The 14419-nt window shown below is 32.1% G+C and overlaps 1 protein-coding gene across 1 annotated transcript in view; it reads left to right on the top strand.

Moving 5' to 3' along the window:
* LOC114332089 (uncharacterized) overlaps positions 1 to 4954 on the top strand; it is a 29149-nt gene extending 24195 nt beyond the window's left edge. Inside the window, exon 3 of the mRNA XM_028281798.2 lies at positions 4219 to 4954. Within this exon, the coding sequence (XP_028137599.1) occupies positions 4219 to 4650 (432 nt within the window). The 3' untranslated portion in view covers positions 4651 to 4954. The remainder of the gene's footprint in view (positions 1 to 4218) is intronic.
* Positions 4955 to 14419: the final 9465 nt, after the last annotated feature.

Below are 14419 nucleotides of genomic sequence, written 5' to 3'. Positions count from 1 at the left end.
TTTTGTCTAACAGGAAAACAAAAAGTCCAAAATATTCAGAAAAGCAAAACGTACATTTTATTACTTCTTGAGATTTTTGGTATTACTAATAATTTTTAAGTTATTTTGAAAAAGAACATTTTTTCAAAATTAAAAATTTTTAAAATTTGATTTAAAACCATTTTTTTTTCAAAAATAAGCACGTTGAGTCGATGGAACTTACAGATCATATAGACACAACATAAATAAAGCAACATGTGAAGCGGTAACGATTAATTTTATTTAAGTTGTTAATGAGGGGGTGATTTTCCCGATTTTTTATGCCAAATCAAAACGGACCAATAGGGATTCCGCGTATGAAAAAAAGTTGATTAGTAGCAAGCTGAAAATGTGTTAATTGCTTAAGGGTGTCTAGTCGGACAAACTTTGATATATGGGAACACTGGAATAGGGGAAGTTTTAATTGTGGAACAGGTTAAACATTTGGAACGGTCAGACCACGAAAAGTCACATGTATTTTGTCCGACAGAACTTCCAATTGATTTGTTACCCTTTCATTAGACTCTCATGCAAAAATCAGACTGCTATTTATCACCTGTCATAATTCCACGGCCGCGCCGTCCACGTGTGCAATATGTGCGGCGCACACAGGCGCCAGCAATTAATGGGCGCCACTGAGTTGCTACAAAAATTTTACGCGGGTCAAAACAACACTTGCCCATTAACCGACCTTGCCACCTTGTATATATGAACTTCAAAGGTAGGCACAACAATACAATCTGCATTGTTTATGCAGATTTAAAGACATGCAGCCAAAAAATGTTTAGGAGATCAAATGTATCAACATTTACATTCATATGCTCAGTCCACATATGGTATGAAAGTATGAAGTTACGATAAAACTTAACTTCGTTAGCAAAATTTTACAATAAAACCAATGAATATGCAGCTGGCCTTAGGCCTTAAATGCTTACAAGGGTTAAAACAATTCTTGCTTGAATTTACGACAGATAGCGAATTTAATTATGTTATTACTACAGCAAATGAAACTGCAAAGAAACTGAATGTGGAGCCCAGTTTTCAACCAGCCACACACGGCGTCGGCGTCGGAATAAAAGCAGACAGTTCCATTACGAACATAAAGACGAACTGATTTTGGATCCTAAAATGTCACACACGTAATACAAAGTTCATTTCTTTTATTGTTTTCTCGACCTCGACCAAACATTGATGAAATGATGTAATAGAAATAAAAATTTTAAAACTTTCAAATTTTTACATAATTTGAACGACAGCACAGAAAACTCACAATCAAAACTTTTGTGTGCAAATTTGAAAAAAAAATGAGATGTGATCATCTAGAATCTAGATATAGGGGAAGAATATTTATTTGAAGGAATTATACGGCTTCAGCGTTTGTTAAAAGAATTAAATAATGATGTTTGTAAAATTTTAAAATTTATATTTTTAAACGAATTAATTGCAGTTCGTCCAAATTTAACAATAGCTCTTCGCATTCTGATCACTCTGCCCATATCTGTTGCCACCACTGAACGATCTTTTTCTAAACTGAAACTTAAAAAAATATTTAAGATCGACTAGGTATCAGTTAAGAGCGGTTGACAAATGTATCCATCATCTCGATAGAGTCGTCAGTATTAGATGAAATTGATATTCACCATATTACAAAAAGATTTTCCGAACTCAAGGCGCAAAAAGTGATTTTTTTATAAAATACCTACATATTTCATATTTAATAGAATTTATTAAATCTTGCCCAAGTATACTTTCGCTCCTAGACCATCATCAGGGGCGTTTCGTCAAATTAAGAAGGTATCTTTTTATATTGTATATGTAGATATGTACCTAACGTAGCACCGGCATTTAATTTTAATCTGTTTGTCCTTTGTCCAGTCGGTGCTATTATGTTAATTTCTGCCATTATTTAATTTACACAAATGTTACGACATTTTAATACCTTCCAATTTGACGAAACGCCCCTGAAGATGACCTAGGAGCTAAAGTATACTTGGGCAAGATTAAATAAAATTAGTCCTCTATATCTGCCTTTTACTTCTATAATATTATTTCTTGTTTATGTACATACCTACGAGTATATCTTTACCTTTTTATGTGGTTACTCCAAATATTTTTATTTAATTATTTTAACTTACTTTATTTTCCTTTTGCATGTGTGAGAATTTTTAGTTATTTTTGTTTGGTTACAATAAATAGTTGTCCATTTTTATTCACATTGTTTTATTTAACGATACGATTTTTAAAAAATTGCGTATTTTTGGAAGCTATTAGATGTTTTGCACACAGGCGCTACCACGTGCTGGCGCGGCACTGCATAATTCCTGTCATTTGACATATTCTACGTGTTCCACTCATTATAATTCCCATTTGGTGATAAATAGCAGCCTGATTTTTGCATGAGAGTTTAATGAAAGGGTAACAAATCAATTGGAAGTTCTGTCGGACAAAATACATGTGACGTTTTCGTGGTCTGACCGTTCCAAATTTTGAACGTGTTCCACGATTAAAACTTCCCTGTTCCAGTGTTCCTATATATCAGAGTTTCTCCGACTAGACACCCTTAAGCTATTAACAAATTTTCAGCTTGCTATTAATCAACTTTTTTTTCATACGCGGGATCCAGACCTACAACTGTATTTTGAGCGTAACTTGCCCACATTTGATGCCAGATTATTTTTTTATAAAAATGGACATAAAGCTTTTTAAACTCTTTAAAAAAGTTGTAATGAGTTTTTTCCAAAAAGTGCTTAATTTTTTGGTTATTTCACGTTGAAATATATTTATTTGAAGTTTGGCGAATATGAACCTATTTTTCTTTAGTTATAACTCTGCTTCTACTGGGTCTAGAGACTTCATGTATACGCCATTTTTTTTCACTTTTTTACAAGCTATACTTTTGCTAACAACGGTTTTTTCGATAAAATACTTAGTTTCTGAATTATTTGTGAAATATTGTCTAAAAACGTGTCTGTTTTGTTGAGAAATAAACATATTAAGTCGCAAATAACTCGAAAAGTATTAACTTGGTGAAAAAACTGTATAGAATAAAAGTTGCATAGAATTAGGCATTTTATCGAATTTCGGACTTATTTTGAACGTATGTTTTTCACCCCCGAGAAGGGGTGAAAGTCACCCCCAGGGGAAAATCACACATCGGCACAATATCACTTTTTTCTTTGACAAGTTGGCTATGCGTGTGCCAAATTTTATGTAAATCCAAACGGTTCTTTAAAACTTACAGCAAGAACCGTCAAATAATGTAGGTACTATTATTCCGGTATTTTATTGTGATTTACGATTTTGTCAATTCTTCTCTTCTTCTTCTTCTTCTTCTTCTTCTTCTTCTTCTTCTTCTTCTTATCCTTGTTGTAGATCTGTCGATCTGTTAATTCCGACGTTGAAGTATTTCTTGAGAGGTAGACTGCCAGCTATCTCTCCATCTTTTTGGTGGTCTCTCCGGTGGACGCTTGCCAGCTGGTTTTCCTTCTAGCGCAATTCTTGGTAGTCTGTGCTCTTCCATTCTTTTTATATGACTGAACCATTCTCTTTGTCCTTGCCTACCCCATCTTGCTACATCTTGCACGCCACATTATTCCCTAATGATGTTGTTTCGTATTCTATCCCTTTTTGTCTTCCCTGCTATTGCTCTTAGTGTTTTCATTTCGGTTGTTCGTAGCATTATTTTGGCTTTATTGGTATCTTCTCTTGATTCAATACCATAGGTAATAACAGGTCTAATGCAAGTTTTATAAATTCTAACTTTGCTGTCCATGCTCATATATGGGTTATTCCAGACCACATCTCTCAAACCTCCGGAAATTACTAAGGCCTTGTTCTTGTTTGTTTGTCTTCTAAGGCTGGGTAATGATAATGACTTTTTTAATTAATGTTATTAATTGTTCTTTCACTGCTACTCCACAATATTTCAGTAATTGTTAAATTGTATGTTTAATGTTAAAGTTTATATAATTAAATTGAAAACTAAATAGCCTTTCACATGAGCTAGTAAATGGTCCCTATTCTCATTTAAAAAATCATCCATTGCGTCACCACGCTCAGATGGATAACGTCACTAGTATGATATAGTATTATATGATAAAAAATCATAATTTAAAGCTACTGCGTCAGTGTGTTTTAATTTTACTTCTATGAACTGAATTAACGTTATGTTCTTATATTGTTTTTTTTTTGTAATTTCAGGAGACTGGTGTGTCAGAAGATTTGAAATTTATAGATTTCCAAACATGCAAAGTTGGATCAGCTGTTTACGACCTGTCCTATTGCATTTATTCGGGAGGAAGCAAAGAAGTTTTCGATAATCTTGATCATTACCTCAACTTATACCACAAAAATCTAGTTGATACCTGCACGGTAATGGGATGTGACGAGTTCATTTCCTTGGAAGAATTAAAACAGGAATGGAAGGATTACTCCAAGTTTGGATGGATCATGGCAATGGTAATTCTAAGAGCAAAATACGTCAAAGATGATGCCAAACTGGATTTGTATTTGATGTTGACTGAGATCGAAAAGAGGGATTACAAGAAGCATTTGGAAGAGGCAGATGAAGAAGAAATCGAGAGGAGAACAGTGCCATTACTTGAACATATGTACCAAAATGGATTTATATAAGTAGGATAAAAGATTTTTATGTTTTAAAATATCCCTTTTTATAAATTTTTATCGAATTCTAACCATGTAAAAATTTCTTTATCAAATCAACTGCAATTTAGTAAGTATGTTGAAATGTTAATTACTTTTAGTAAAATGTTAAAGTGCTTGTTGCGTTTCTAGTCCATTATTTAATAAAAAGTACCTAGTTGTAAGTTAGTAAAACGCATATAAATGTGGGATATTTTGTTTTTTGTGTATATGTATTTTTTAACATTTGTCAGTATATTTTATAAAATTCACTAATAAATTTTTATGAAATAAATTTTTACATTGTTTTATCTTAGAGCAGGTACACCCCGATCGGAATAGGATAGACATGAGCATACTTTCTTTGTCTCCTTTATATATAGTCAAATTTTTCAACAAATTTCTTACGAAATTTTTGTATGATGGGCACTTGTTTTTCAGCTATAATATAATTGAAAAACAAGTGCCCACTAATAGGGCAGTCAATGAGAGCAAGAACAGGTTATTACATCCGAATTCTATCCTACTAGCAATGGATTTTAATGAAATTTTAGGAATAGCCTGAAAATATCTCCTTATTCAAAGTCTATCCCAGGCCGATGTGTGCTTTTGTCTTGGGGGCGGTCCCCACCCCTTCTCGGGGGTGGAAAATTTTTTGGTTAAACAACTACGGAAGTTGCTAGAGAACCTAATTCTAAGCAAAAACTGTTCTATAATTTTTTTTTCGAAAACTCAATACTTTTTTATGTTTTAAAATATCTTTTTGAGTTATTCGTGGTTGAAAATTGGCCATTTTCATTGAAATATAACACCTTTTCAAACGGTTTTTTGCGAATACCTTAAAAACAATGCATCTAACTAGAAAACTTATATAAAATATTTTTGTAGCTCATAAAAAACAAAGAGATTCGTTCCTTCTTCAATCTTCTAGTTATAATACAAAAAGAGATATGGTAGGTAAAAAGAATTTGTTTTTTGGTGCATGCTCAAATCAGTGTATTAAACTTGAAATAACAGAGAAACGGTCGATTTTAGGTGTATAATGCTACCAATACTTTTTAGTGTGCTTGAAAACTCCTTTCAAATAAGCAATATTAAATGTCGATTACGTTCAAACTAAGCGAGATATGCTGCAAAAAATTGATGACTAACGAATTTTAAGAAAAAAATTGAGAAGTGTATTTAACCCCTCATCCACAAGAATTTAAATGCATCGTTTTTCTTCTACAATACATTTTACTACAGTGTTATTTTTATGTTCAAAAAGTTGAGCGGGTTTAAAATGAATGGTTTTTGAAAAAAATAAGATCAAATTATAGAGCGCATATTTAAATTTTCTTAAAAATCTTCCTTTTTCTCCATGTAACTTGAAAATGATAAAAGATACTGTTATAAAAAATAAAATCAAAATGTTTGTCTAGAAGAAACCTACATTTTTGTGTGGTATCTTTTTTGCACCTTTTATCATTTTCGAGTTACATGGAGAAATAGGAAGATTTTTAAGAAAATTTAAAAATGCGCTCAATAATTTGATCTTATTTTTTTCAAAAACCATTCATTTTAAACCCGCCCAACTTTTTGAACATAAAAAGAACACTATAGTAAAATGTATTGTAGAAGGAAAACGATGCATTTAAATTCTTGTGGATGAGGGGTTAAATATTCTTCTCAATTTTTGTCTTAAAATACGTTAGTGATCACATTTTTTACAGTTTATCTTCCATAGTTTGAATGTAATCGGCATTTAATGTTGCTTATTTTAAAGATCTTTTCAAGCACAACAAAAGCTATTGATAGTATTATACACCTAAAATCGACAGTTTCTCTGTTATTTCAAGTTAAATACACTGATTTGAGCATGCTCCAAGAAAACAAGTTTTTTTCACTTACCATATCTCTTTTTGTGTTATAACTAGAAGATTCATAAAGGAAAGAATCTCTTTGTTATTTTATAAGCTACAAAAATGATTTATATGGTTTTTTTAGTTAGATGCATAGTTTTTAAGGTATTCGCAAAAAAACCGTTTAAAAAGGTGTTATGTTTCAATGAAAATGGCCAATTTTCAACCAGGAATAACTGAAAAAGTATTGAGTTTTCGAAAAAAAGTTATAGAACAGTTTTTGCTTAGTCTTAGGTTCTCTAGCAACTTCCGTAGTTATTTAAGCAAAAAATTTTCCACCCACGAGAAGGGGTGGGAACCGTCCCTAAGACAAAAGCACACATCGGCATAGGGTAGACTTTGTTTCTTGGGCTATTCCCTACTTATTGTGAAAATATCACGTAAATAGATATAGTAGGATGCAATTCGGAGCCACATACCCTCATTGACTGCCCTATAAACATAAAATTTGTAAGAGTTTTGTTGAAGGATCTTACTATAAAATAGACAGAGAAAATATGTTCACGTCTATTCCTATTTCGGTCGACCTGTAGTCCTTTTCTATGAAATCAATATTTTCCCCGTTTATTTTATTCTATTCATTTTCTTTTCTTTTTTTCTTTAATTAATCAATATTCGTCCGTTTTCGTTTCAGTTCTTTTTATCCGGAAAGGCGCAAAATGTCGCCTGTCAAAATTTTCAATGTGTTTTAAATGTACTCATTTTTTTGGAATCCTGAGAAAACTAGTTATAGGTCTGGATCCCGCGTATGAAATAAAAATTGATTAATAGCAAGCTGAAAATTTGTTAATAGCTTAAGGGTGTCTAGTCGGATAAACTTTGATATATGAGAATACTGGAACAGGGGAAGTTTTAATTGTGGAACAGGTTAAAAATTTGGAACGGTCAGACCACGACACCGTCACATGTATTTTGTCGGACAGAACTTCCAATTGATTTGTTACCCTTTCATTAAACTCTCATGCAAAAATCAGACTGCTATTTATCACATGTCATAATTTCTGTCATTTGACATGTTCTACGTGTTCCACTCATTATAATGCCCATTTGGTGATAAATAGCAGCCTGATTTTTGCATGAGAGTTTATGAAAGGGTATCAAATTAATTGGAAGTTCTGTCGGAAAAAATACATCTGACGTTTTCGTGGTCTGACCGTTCCAAATTTTTAAACTGTTCCACAATTAAAACTTCCCCTATTCCACTGTTCCCATATATCAAAGTTTGTCCAACTAGACACCCTTAAGCTATTAACAAATTTTCAGCTTGCTATTAATCAACTTTTTTTTCATACGCGGGATCCAGACCTATTAGTCCATGTGGTGAGACCGCTCCCGTCTGAAAAAATTTCTGATTCGGTTTCTTTGAGGATTCCTATTCAAAAATGTCCCCTTTAAACAAATCTGAAGGGTGCCGGGCGGAATTTTTGGGCAGAAATTGTTTAAAAAAATTTTTTAAACAAATACAAAAGATCACGTTTTTTTTGCTCTGGAGCATATATTTTTAGATTAATTGGGTCATTCTAAATAAGAAAGGTATCTTGGAATTTTTCTTAAAAATTGACAGTTTTCGAGTTATAGGCGATATAAAATCTGAAAAATGCGAAAATACGCATTTTCGAGGCTAAAAAACTCATGCATATTTAAATTAGTATTTTTGAGGTTGCCAGATACTTAAATTGAAGATTAATCATTCAGCTTCAAGATTCTGAAAAGTGATCGCGTCTAACCTTAATATATACCGTTGTTTTTTAACTGTTAAATATGCGTGTTTATCCGATTTTTTGCCGGTGCGGCGAGCTCTATTTCAAAAGTCTCCTATTTTTCTCCGAAAATATTTTTGCTAGATTCTTTGGGATATTCTAAATAAAATAAGCTTTTTGGCATTTTTCTCAAAAGTTAACAGTTTTAAAGTTATAAGCGATTTAAAATCCGAAAATTGCCAAAAAAAGGATTTTTGGATTTTAAATAGCTTATTACCAAGGACCGGATTAAATTCAAACTGCATTTTTGCATATTTTTGCATTTTTTTTGATAAATTAGAAAATGTTGCATTTTTTCAAACATTTTAAACATTTTGCATTTTTTCTTGATAAATTCAGAAAAGTTGCATTAATTCGATATTTTAAATCTTAAAGGTTCACTTTCACTTCCAATTAAAAAACTATCAGTCCTAAATTCAATAACTGTGTATAATCCATTTCTTAAGAAAAATGTTTAAATCAGGTTAATATTCTTATACTATTATCTATTTTTGGGTCTAAGCCGACTAATCCCTAATATAACTTGGTCGGTAGGACAACAATTAGTTGACATAGGTTGTAAAAACCTGTTTGCTCTTTGTAGGGGGATAAGCAGGTACAGAAATTTAGATTTTAATATTTGTTTATAAAAGCTGAAGTTCATTTCGTGTTTTGATTCGCAGTGCGTTGTTGCGTATTATTTTTGACATATAGTTTAAATTGAGTAACGAATAATTTTTTCGCCAAATGCCGAAAGTGACAAGTATTAAACATTTGTGGATCAAAACTAACTATTGTGTTTAAATGTTATTATTCCAACATCATATAGATATAAATTGAGGATTATTAATGTTGCATTGTAATATTGCATTTTTCATAAAGGCTCTTGCATATTTTTCACAAATCAATTGCATTAAAATGCGCATTTTTTTACATTTTTTGGTGCATTTTTTCCGGTCCTTGCTTATTACTTTAAAACTGTTAACTTTTGAGAAAAATGTCAAAAAGATTATTTTATTTAGAATATCCCAAAGAATCTAGCAAAAATATTTTTCGGAGAGAAATTGGAGATTTTTGAAATAGAGCGCACCGCACCGGCAAAATACCGGATGGACATGCATATTTAATAATTAAAAAACAACGGTTTAAATTAAGGTTAGACGCAATCACTCTTCAGAATCTTGAAGCTGAATGTTTAAACTTCAATTTAAGTATCCGGCAACCTCAAAAATACTAATTTAAATATGAGTTTTTAGGCCTCGAAAATGCGTATTTTGGCATTTTTCAGATGTTAAATCGCCTATAACTCGAAAACTATCAATTGTTGAGAACATTTACAAGATAACCTTTCTTGTTTGACCCACAAACCTTAAAAATATATGTTATGAATAAAAAAAGGTGATCTTTTGTATTTGTTTAAAAAAATTGTTTAAACAATTTCTGCCCAAAAATTCTGCCCGGCACCCTTCAGATTTTTTTAAAGGGGACATTTTTGAATAGGAATCCACAAAGAAACCGAATCAGAAATTTTTTCCAGATGGGAGCGGTCTCACCACATGAACTAAGTAAATATTTTTGAAAACTTTAAACGCAGTATGTAATATTACTTTATTATTGAAGACCGAAAGTCCCTGAAAACTTCTATAATATTTATTTTAATAAGTTACAGTGGTGAAAATAAAAGAAAAAATTTAGTGTGATTTTTAATTGCAAATAATTTATTCAAAAGAAACTTTTTATTTATTTTAAGGGACTTTCATTCTGGATTCAATTTTCTCAGGATTCTAAAAAATACATTTAAAACATTGAAAATTTTGACAGGCGACATTTTGCGCCTCTCCCCTTAAGTATTATGTTTGTATGGCATTTAGCCACAATTATTGGTGGAATGAAAATTACAATTTTAATTAACTAATGTTTTGACGTTTCTATTTCGACTCCGGAAATTTTCAGAATAATTTTCTTTTTCCTTTTGAGAACGATTTCCGGTATGAGATAATTTTCATTACACCAATAATTGTGGCAAATCCAATATAAAGGTAATACTTAAATTAGACATGACACAAGAAAACAATTTCAGAACCTTGCTCTTTTTATCCTATTGTAAAATACTGCAAAACCTCTAAATTTTAAAGAACTGCTTTGATTGACATGAAATTTGGCATACACATAGCTAACAAGTCATAGAAAAAAAGTGATATTGTGCGGATGTGTGCTTTTGCCCTAGGGGTGAGTTTCACCCCCTTTTGAGGGTGAAAAATATATGTTCGAAATATGTCCGGAAATGAATAAAATGACTAATTCTAAGCAGCATTTGTTCTATAAAAGTTTTTTTCACCAAGTTAATACTTTTCGAGTTATAGTCTAAGAGCTAGTGAACCCTCCGACTAACGGTCTTCCTGTAAGGCTAGAAATTTGTATAGTGATAATTAATAGCACACCAAGGCTAAAAACCATGACCTGGCAGGCATCAGCGGTGCACGTGTATCTACCAGGTGAATCGAAAAGTGCATAGTTTAGGGGAAAATAAACTTTCTCCTGTAAAGTTTAAATTTAAGTATGTGTTTGAGTAAGTCATTTAGAAGAAATGTGTATAATGACAGGCGATTCTGAAGAGCATAAGACCTTGCCAGGCGGAGGGAAAAATTAGGGGTTTTTCCTAAAATTATTTTTTTTGCATCGAACAAAGTTTTCCTAGATTTTTTGAATCATTTCAAACAGAAAAGGTCTTTAGTGATTTTTCTCTTAGGTTAATAGTTTTTGACATATAAGCGATTAAAAATTTAAAAATTGTGAAATCGGCCATTTTATCCCTGAAAATTTCAATGTTGCTAAGGTAGGTAGATATTCTTTAAACATTGATTGATGAAATCCCTAAGAGTTTTTTGCAATACAATATCGAAAACCTCTTTGTTTTTTAATTGCTAATCAAGCGGGCGCGACACTGTAGTATAAGTGAGGACGTTTGAGTTTGCATAAATTCATTATCTCGAGAAAGGGCAAATTTGAAAAGAAATCCTCAGACAGGTCGATTTTTATTCTTAAATTAGGACTTTCTAGCATATATATAATACCAGTGACGTCATCCATTTGGGCGTGATGACGTAATCGATGGATTTTTTAGATGAGAGTAGGGGTTGTGTGATAGCTAATTTGAAAGGTTATTTAATTTTCTATTCAGTAATATAAACGTTAACATAATTATTTATACAGGGTGTACAAAAAATTTTTTCTTCTTTTTGTCTAAATTAATTTAATAAAAAAATTTTTTTTGTACATACTGTATAAATAATTATGTTAATGTTTATATTACTGAATTGAAAATTAAATAACCTTTTAAATGAGCTATCCTGTCTGAGGATCTCTTTTCAAATTTTCCCATTTTCGAGATAATGAATTTATGCAAACTCAAACGTCCCAACTTATACTACAGTGTCGCGCCCGCTTGATTAGCAATTAAAAAACAAAGGGTTTTCGATATTGTAATGCAAAAAACTCTTCGGGATTTCATCAATCAATGTTTAAAAATAGTTTAAAAAACCTACCTTTAGTATAGTATAGTTGATCCAAAAGATGGCATAACCCAGACATCCAAAGTGAAAGTTATCCTTCAACACCAAATTGTTCTATATGGTCCACACAATGTCCAGAAAAAAGTCACACCATTTTGAGCGTCGGGTTTGGGGGAGAGGGGGAGAACTCGGTAAATTCGTAGTTTTTTAAGATTTTCGCCAATATTTCTAAAACTATGCGGTTTAGCATGAACAACCCTCCATACAAAATGGTTCTACATTAAATTTGAAATAAAAAAGGTCCTATGCATAATCTTTCTAAAATTAATGGTTCCAAAGTTACGGAGGTAGTATAGTATAACTGGTCCAAAAAAAGGCCTAACCCAAACATCCAAAGCAAAAGTTTTCCTCCAACACCAAAATGTTCTATATGGTCCACATATTGTTCAGTAAAAAGTTACACCATTTTGAGCGTCCGGTTTGGGAGGGAGATGGGAGAAGCCGGTAAATTAGTAGTTTTTTTAAGTTTTTCGTCGATATTTCTAAAACTATGCTTTAGTGTAAACAATGTTATATACAAAAATGTTGTACATGAAATTTAAAACAAAAAATGTTCTATACATAATTGTTATAAAATCAACGGTTCCAGAGTTACGGAGGGTGAAACGTCGAGGTTTTCGATACTTTTTATATTTTTTGGGCAATATTTATGATATAACTATACCAAAAACCCAGACATCCAAAGTGAAAGTTATCCTCCAACACCAAATTTTTCTATATGGTCCACATAATGTTCAGAAAAAAGTCACACTATTTTGAGCGTCGGGTTTGGGGGGGGGGGAGAGGGGGAGAAATCGGTAAATATAAAAAGTATCGAAAACCTCCAATTTCACCCTCCGTAACTCTGAAACCGTTGATTTTATAACAATTATGTATAGAACCTGTTTTGTTTTTAATTTTATGTAGAACATTTTTCTATAGAACATTCCCTACGCTAAAGCATCGTTTTAGAAATATTGACGAAAAATATAAAAAACTACTAATTTACCGATTTCTCCCCCATCTCCCCCCCCCCCCCCCCCAAACCGGACGCTCAAAATGGTGTAACTTTTTACTGAACAATATGTGGACCATATAGAACAATTTGGTGTTGAAGGAAAACTTTTACTTTGGATGTCTGGGTTAGGCCTTTTTTTGGACCAATTATATTACAATACCTCCGTAACTTTGGAACCGTTCATTTTAGAAGGGTTATTTATAGGACCTTTTTTATTTCAAATTTAATGTAGAACGATTTTGTGTAGATGATTGTTCATGCTAAACCGCTTAGTTTTAGAAATATTGACGAAAAACGTAAAAAACTACGAATTTGCAGATTTCTCCCCCTTCTCCCCCCACCCCCCAAACCTGACGCTCAAAATGGTGTGACTTTTTTCTGAACATTATGTGGACCATATAGAACAATTTGGTGTTGGAGGATAACTTTCACTTTGGATGTCTGGGTTTAGGTCTAACTATACCATACTACTTGGCAACATTGAAATTTTTAGTTAAATGTTCGATTTAGGGTTACAAATGGCCGATTTCGCAATTTTCAAAATTTTTAATCGCTTATATAACAAAAACTATTAACCTAAGAGAAAAATCACTAAAGACCTTTTCTGTTTGGAATGATTCAAAAAACCTAAAAAAACTTTGTTTGATGCAAAAAAAATAATTTTAGGGAAAACTCCTAATCTTTCCCCTCGCCTGGCAAGGTCTTATGCTCTTCAGAATCGTCTGCCACTGTACACATTTCTTCTAAATGACTTACTCAAACACATACTTAAATTTAAACTTTACAGGAGAAAGTTTATTTTCCCCCTAAAATATGCACTTTTCGATTCACCTGGTAGATACACGTGCAGGGCTGATGCCTGCCAGGTCATGGTTTTTAGCCTTGGTGCGCTATGAATTATCACTATACAAATTTCTATACTTACAGTGAGACCGTTAGTCGGAGGGTTCACTAGCTCTTAGACTATTATTTGCGAGTGAATATGTTAATTGTTCTACAAAATAACCACGTTTTCAAACGGTTTTTCGCAAATAAACTCGAAAAGTATTTGGTCGAAAAAAAAATCGTATCAAAAATATAGCACGTAAAAAAGTGAAAAACATGGTGTATACAGGGTGAGGCAGATAAAAGTCCTATTAGAAATATCTCGAGAACTAAAGGAAACAGAATCATGAAAATTGGAATTGGGTTTTGAAGAGTGATCTCTTTAATGAAAATATTTTCATCGATTTGCTACTTCCGGTTATACCGGAACTTGCTTATAACTTCGTTTTTTTTAATGGAACATCCTGTATATTTTTACATTTTTGGATTCTCCTGGATGTCTTCTTTCTTAAAATATGAGGTTTGTAATGTTATACAGGGTAGTTTAAAAGATAATTACGTTTTTTTTCTTAATTTCCTAGCAAAATTCACACCCTGTAGAATTGTAGTAGTTTGACATCAGAAACTCTATTTATGTTCAAATTGTTTTTAATATAGTCTACTATTGTTAAAAATTGTTAGTATAGCTAAATATTGAATTGTACTATACAGGGTTGGTCGAAACTC

Source organism: Diabrotica virgifera, chromosome 6 (genome assembly GCF_917563875.1).
Source record: "Diabrotica virgifera virgifera chromosome 6, PGI_DIABVI_V3a".
NCBI lineage: Eukaryota > Metazoa > Arthropoda > Insecta > Coleoptera > Chrysomelidae > Diabrotica > Diabrotica virgifera.
This window is presented reverse-complemented; position numbering and strand designations above follow the sequence as displayed.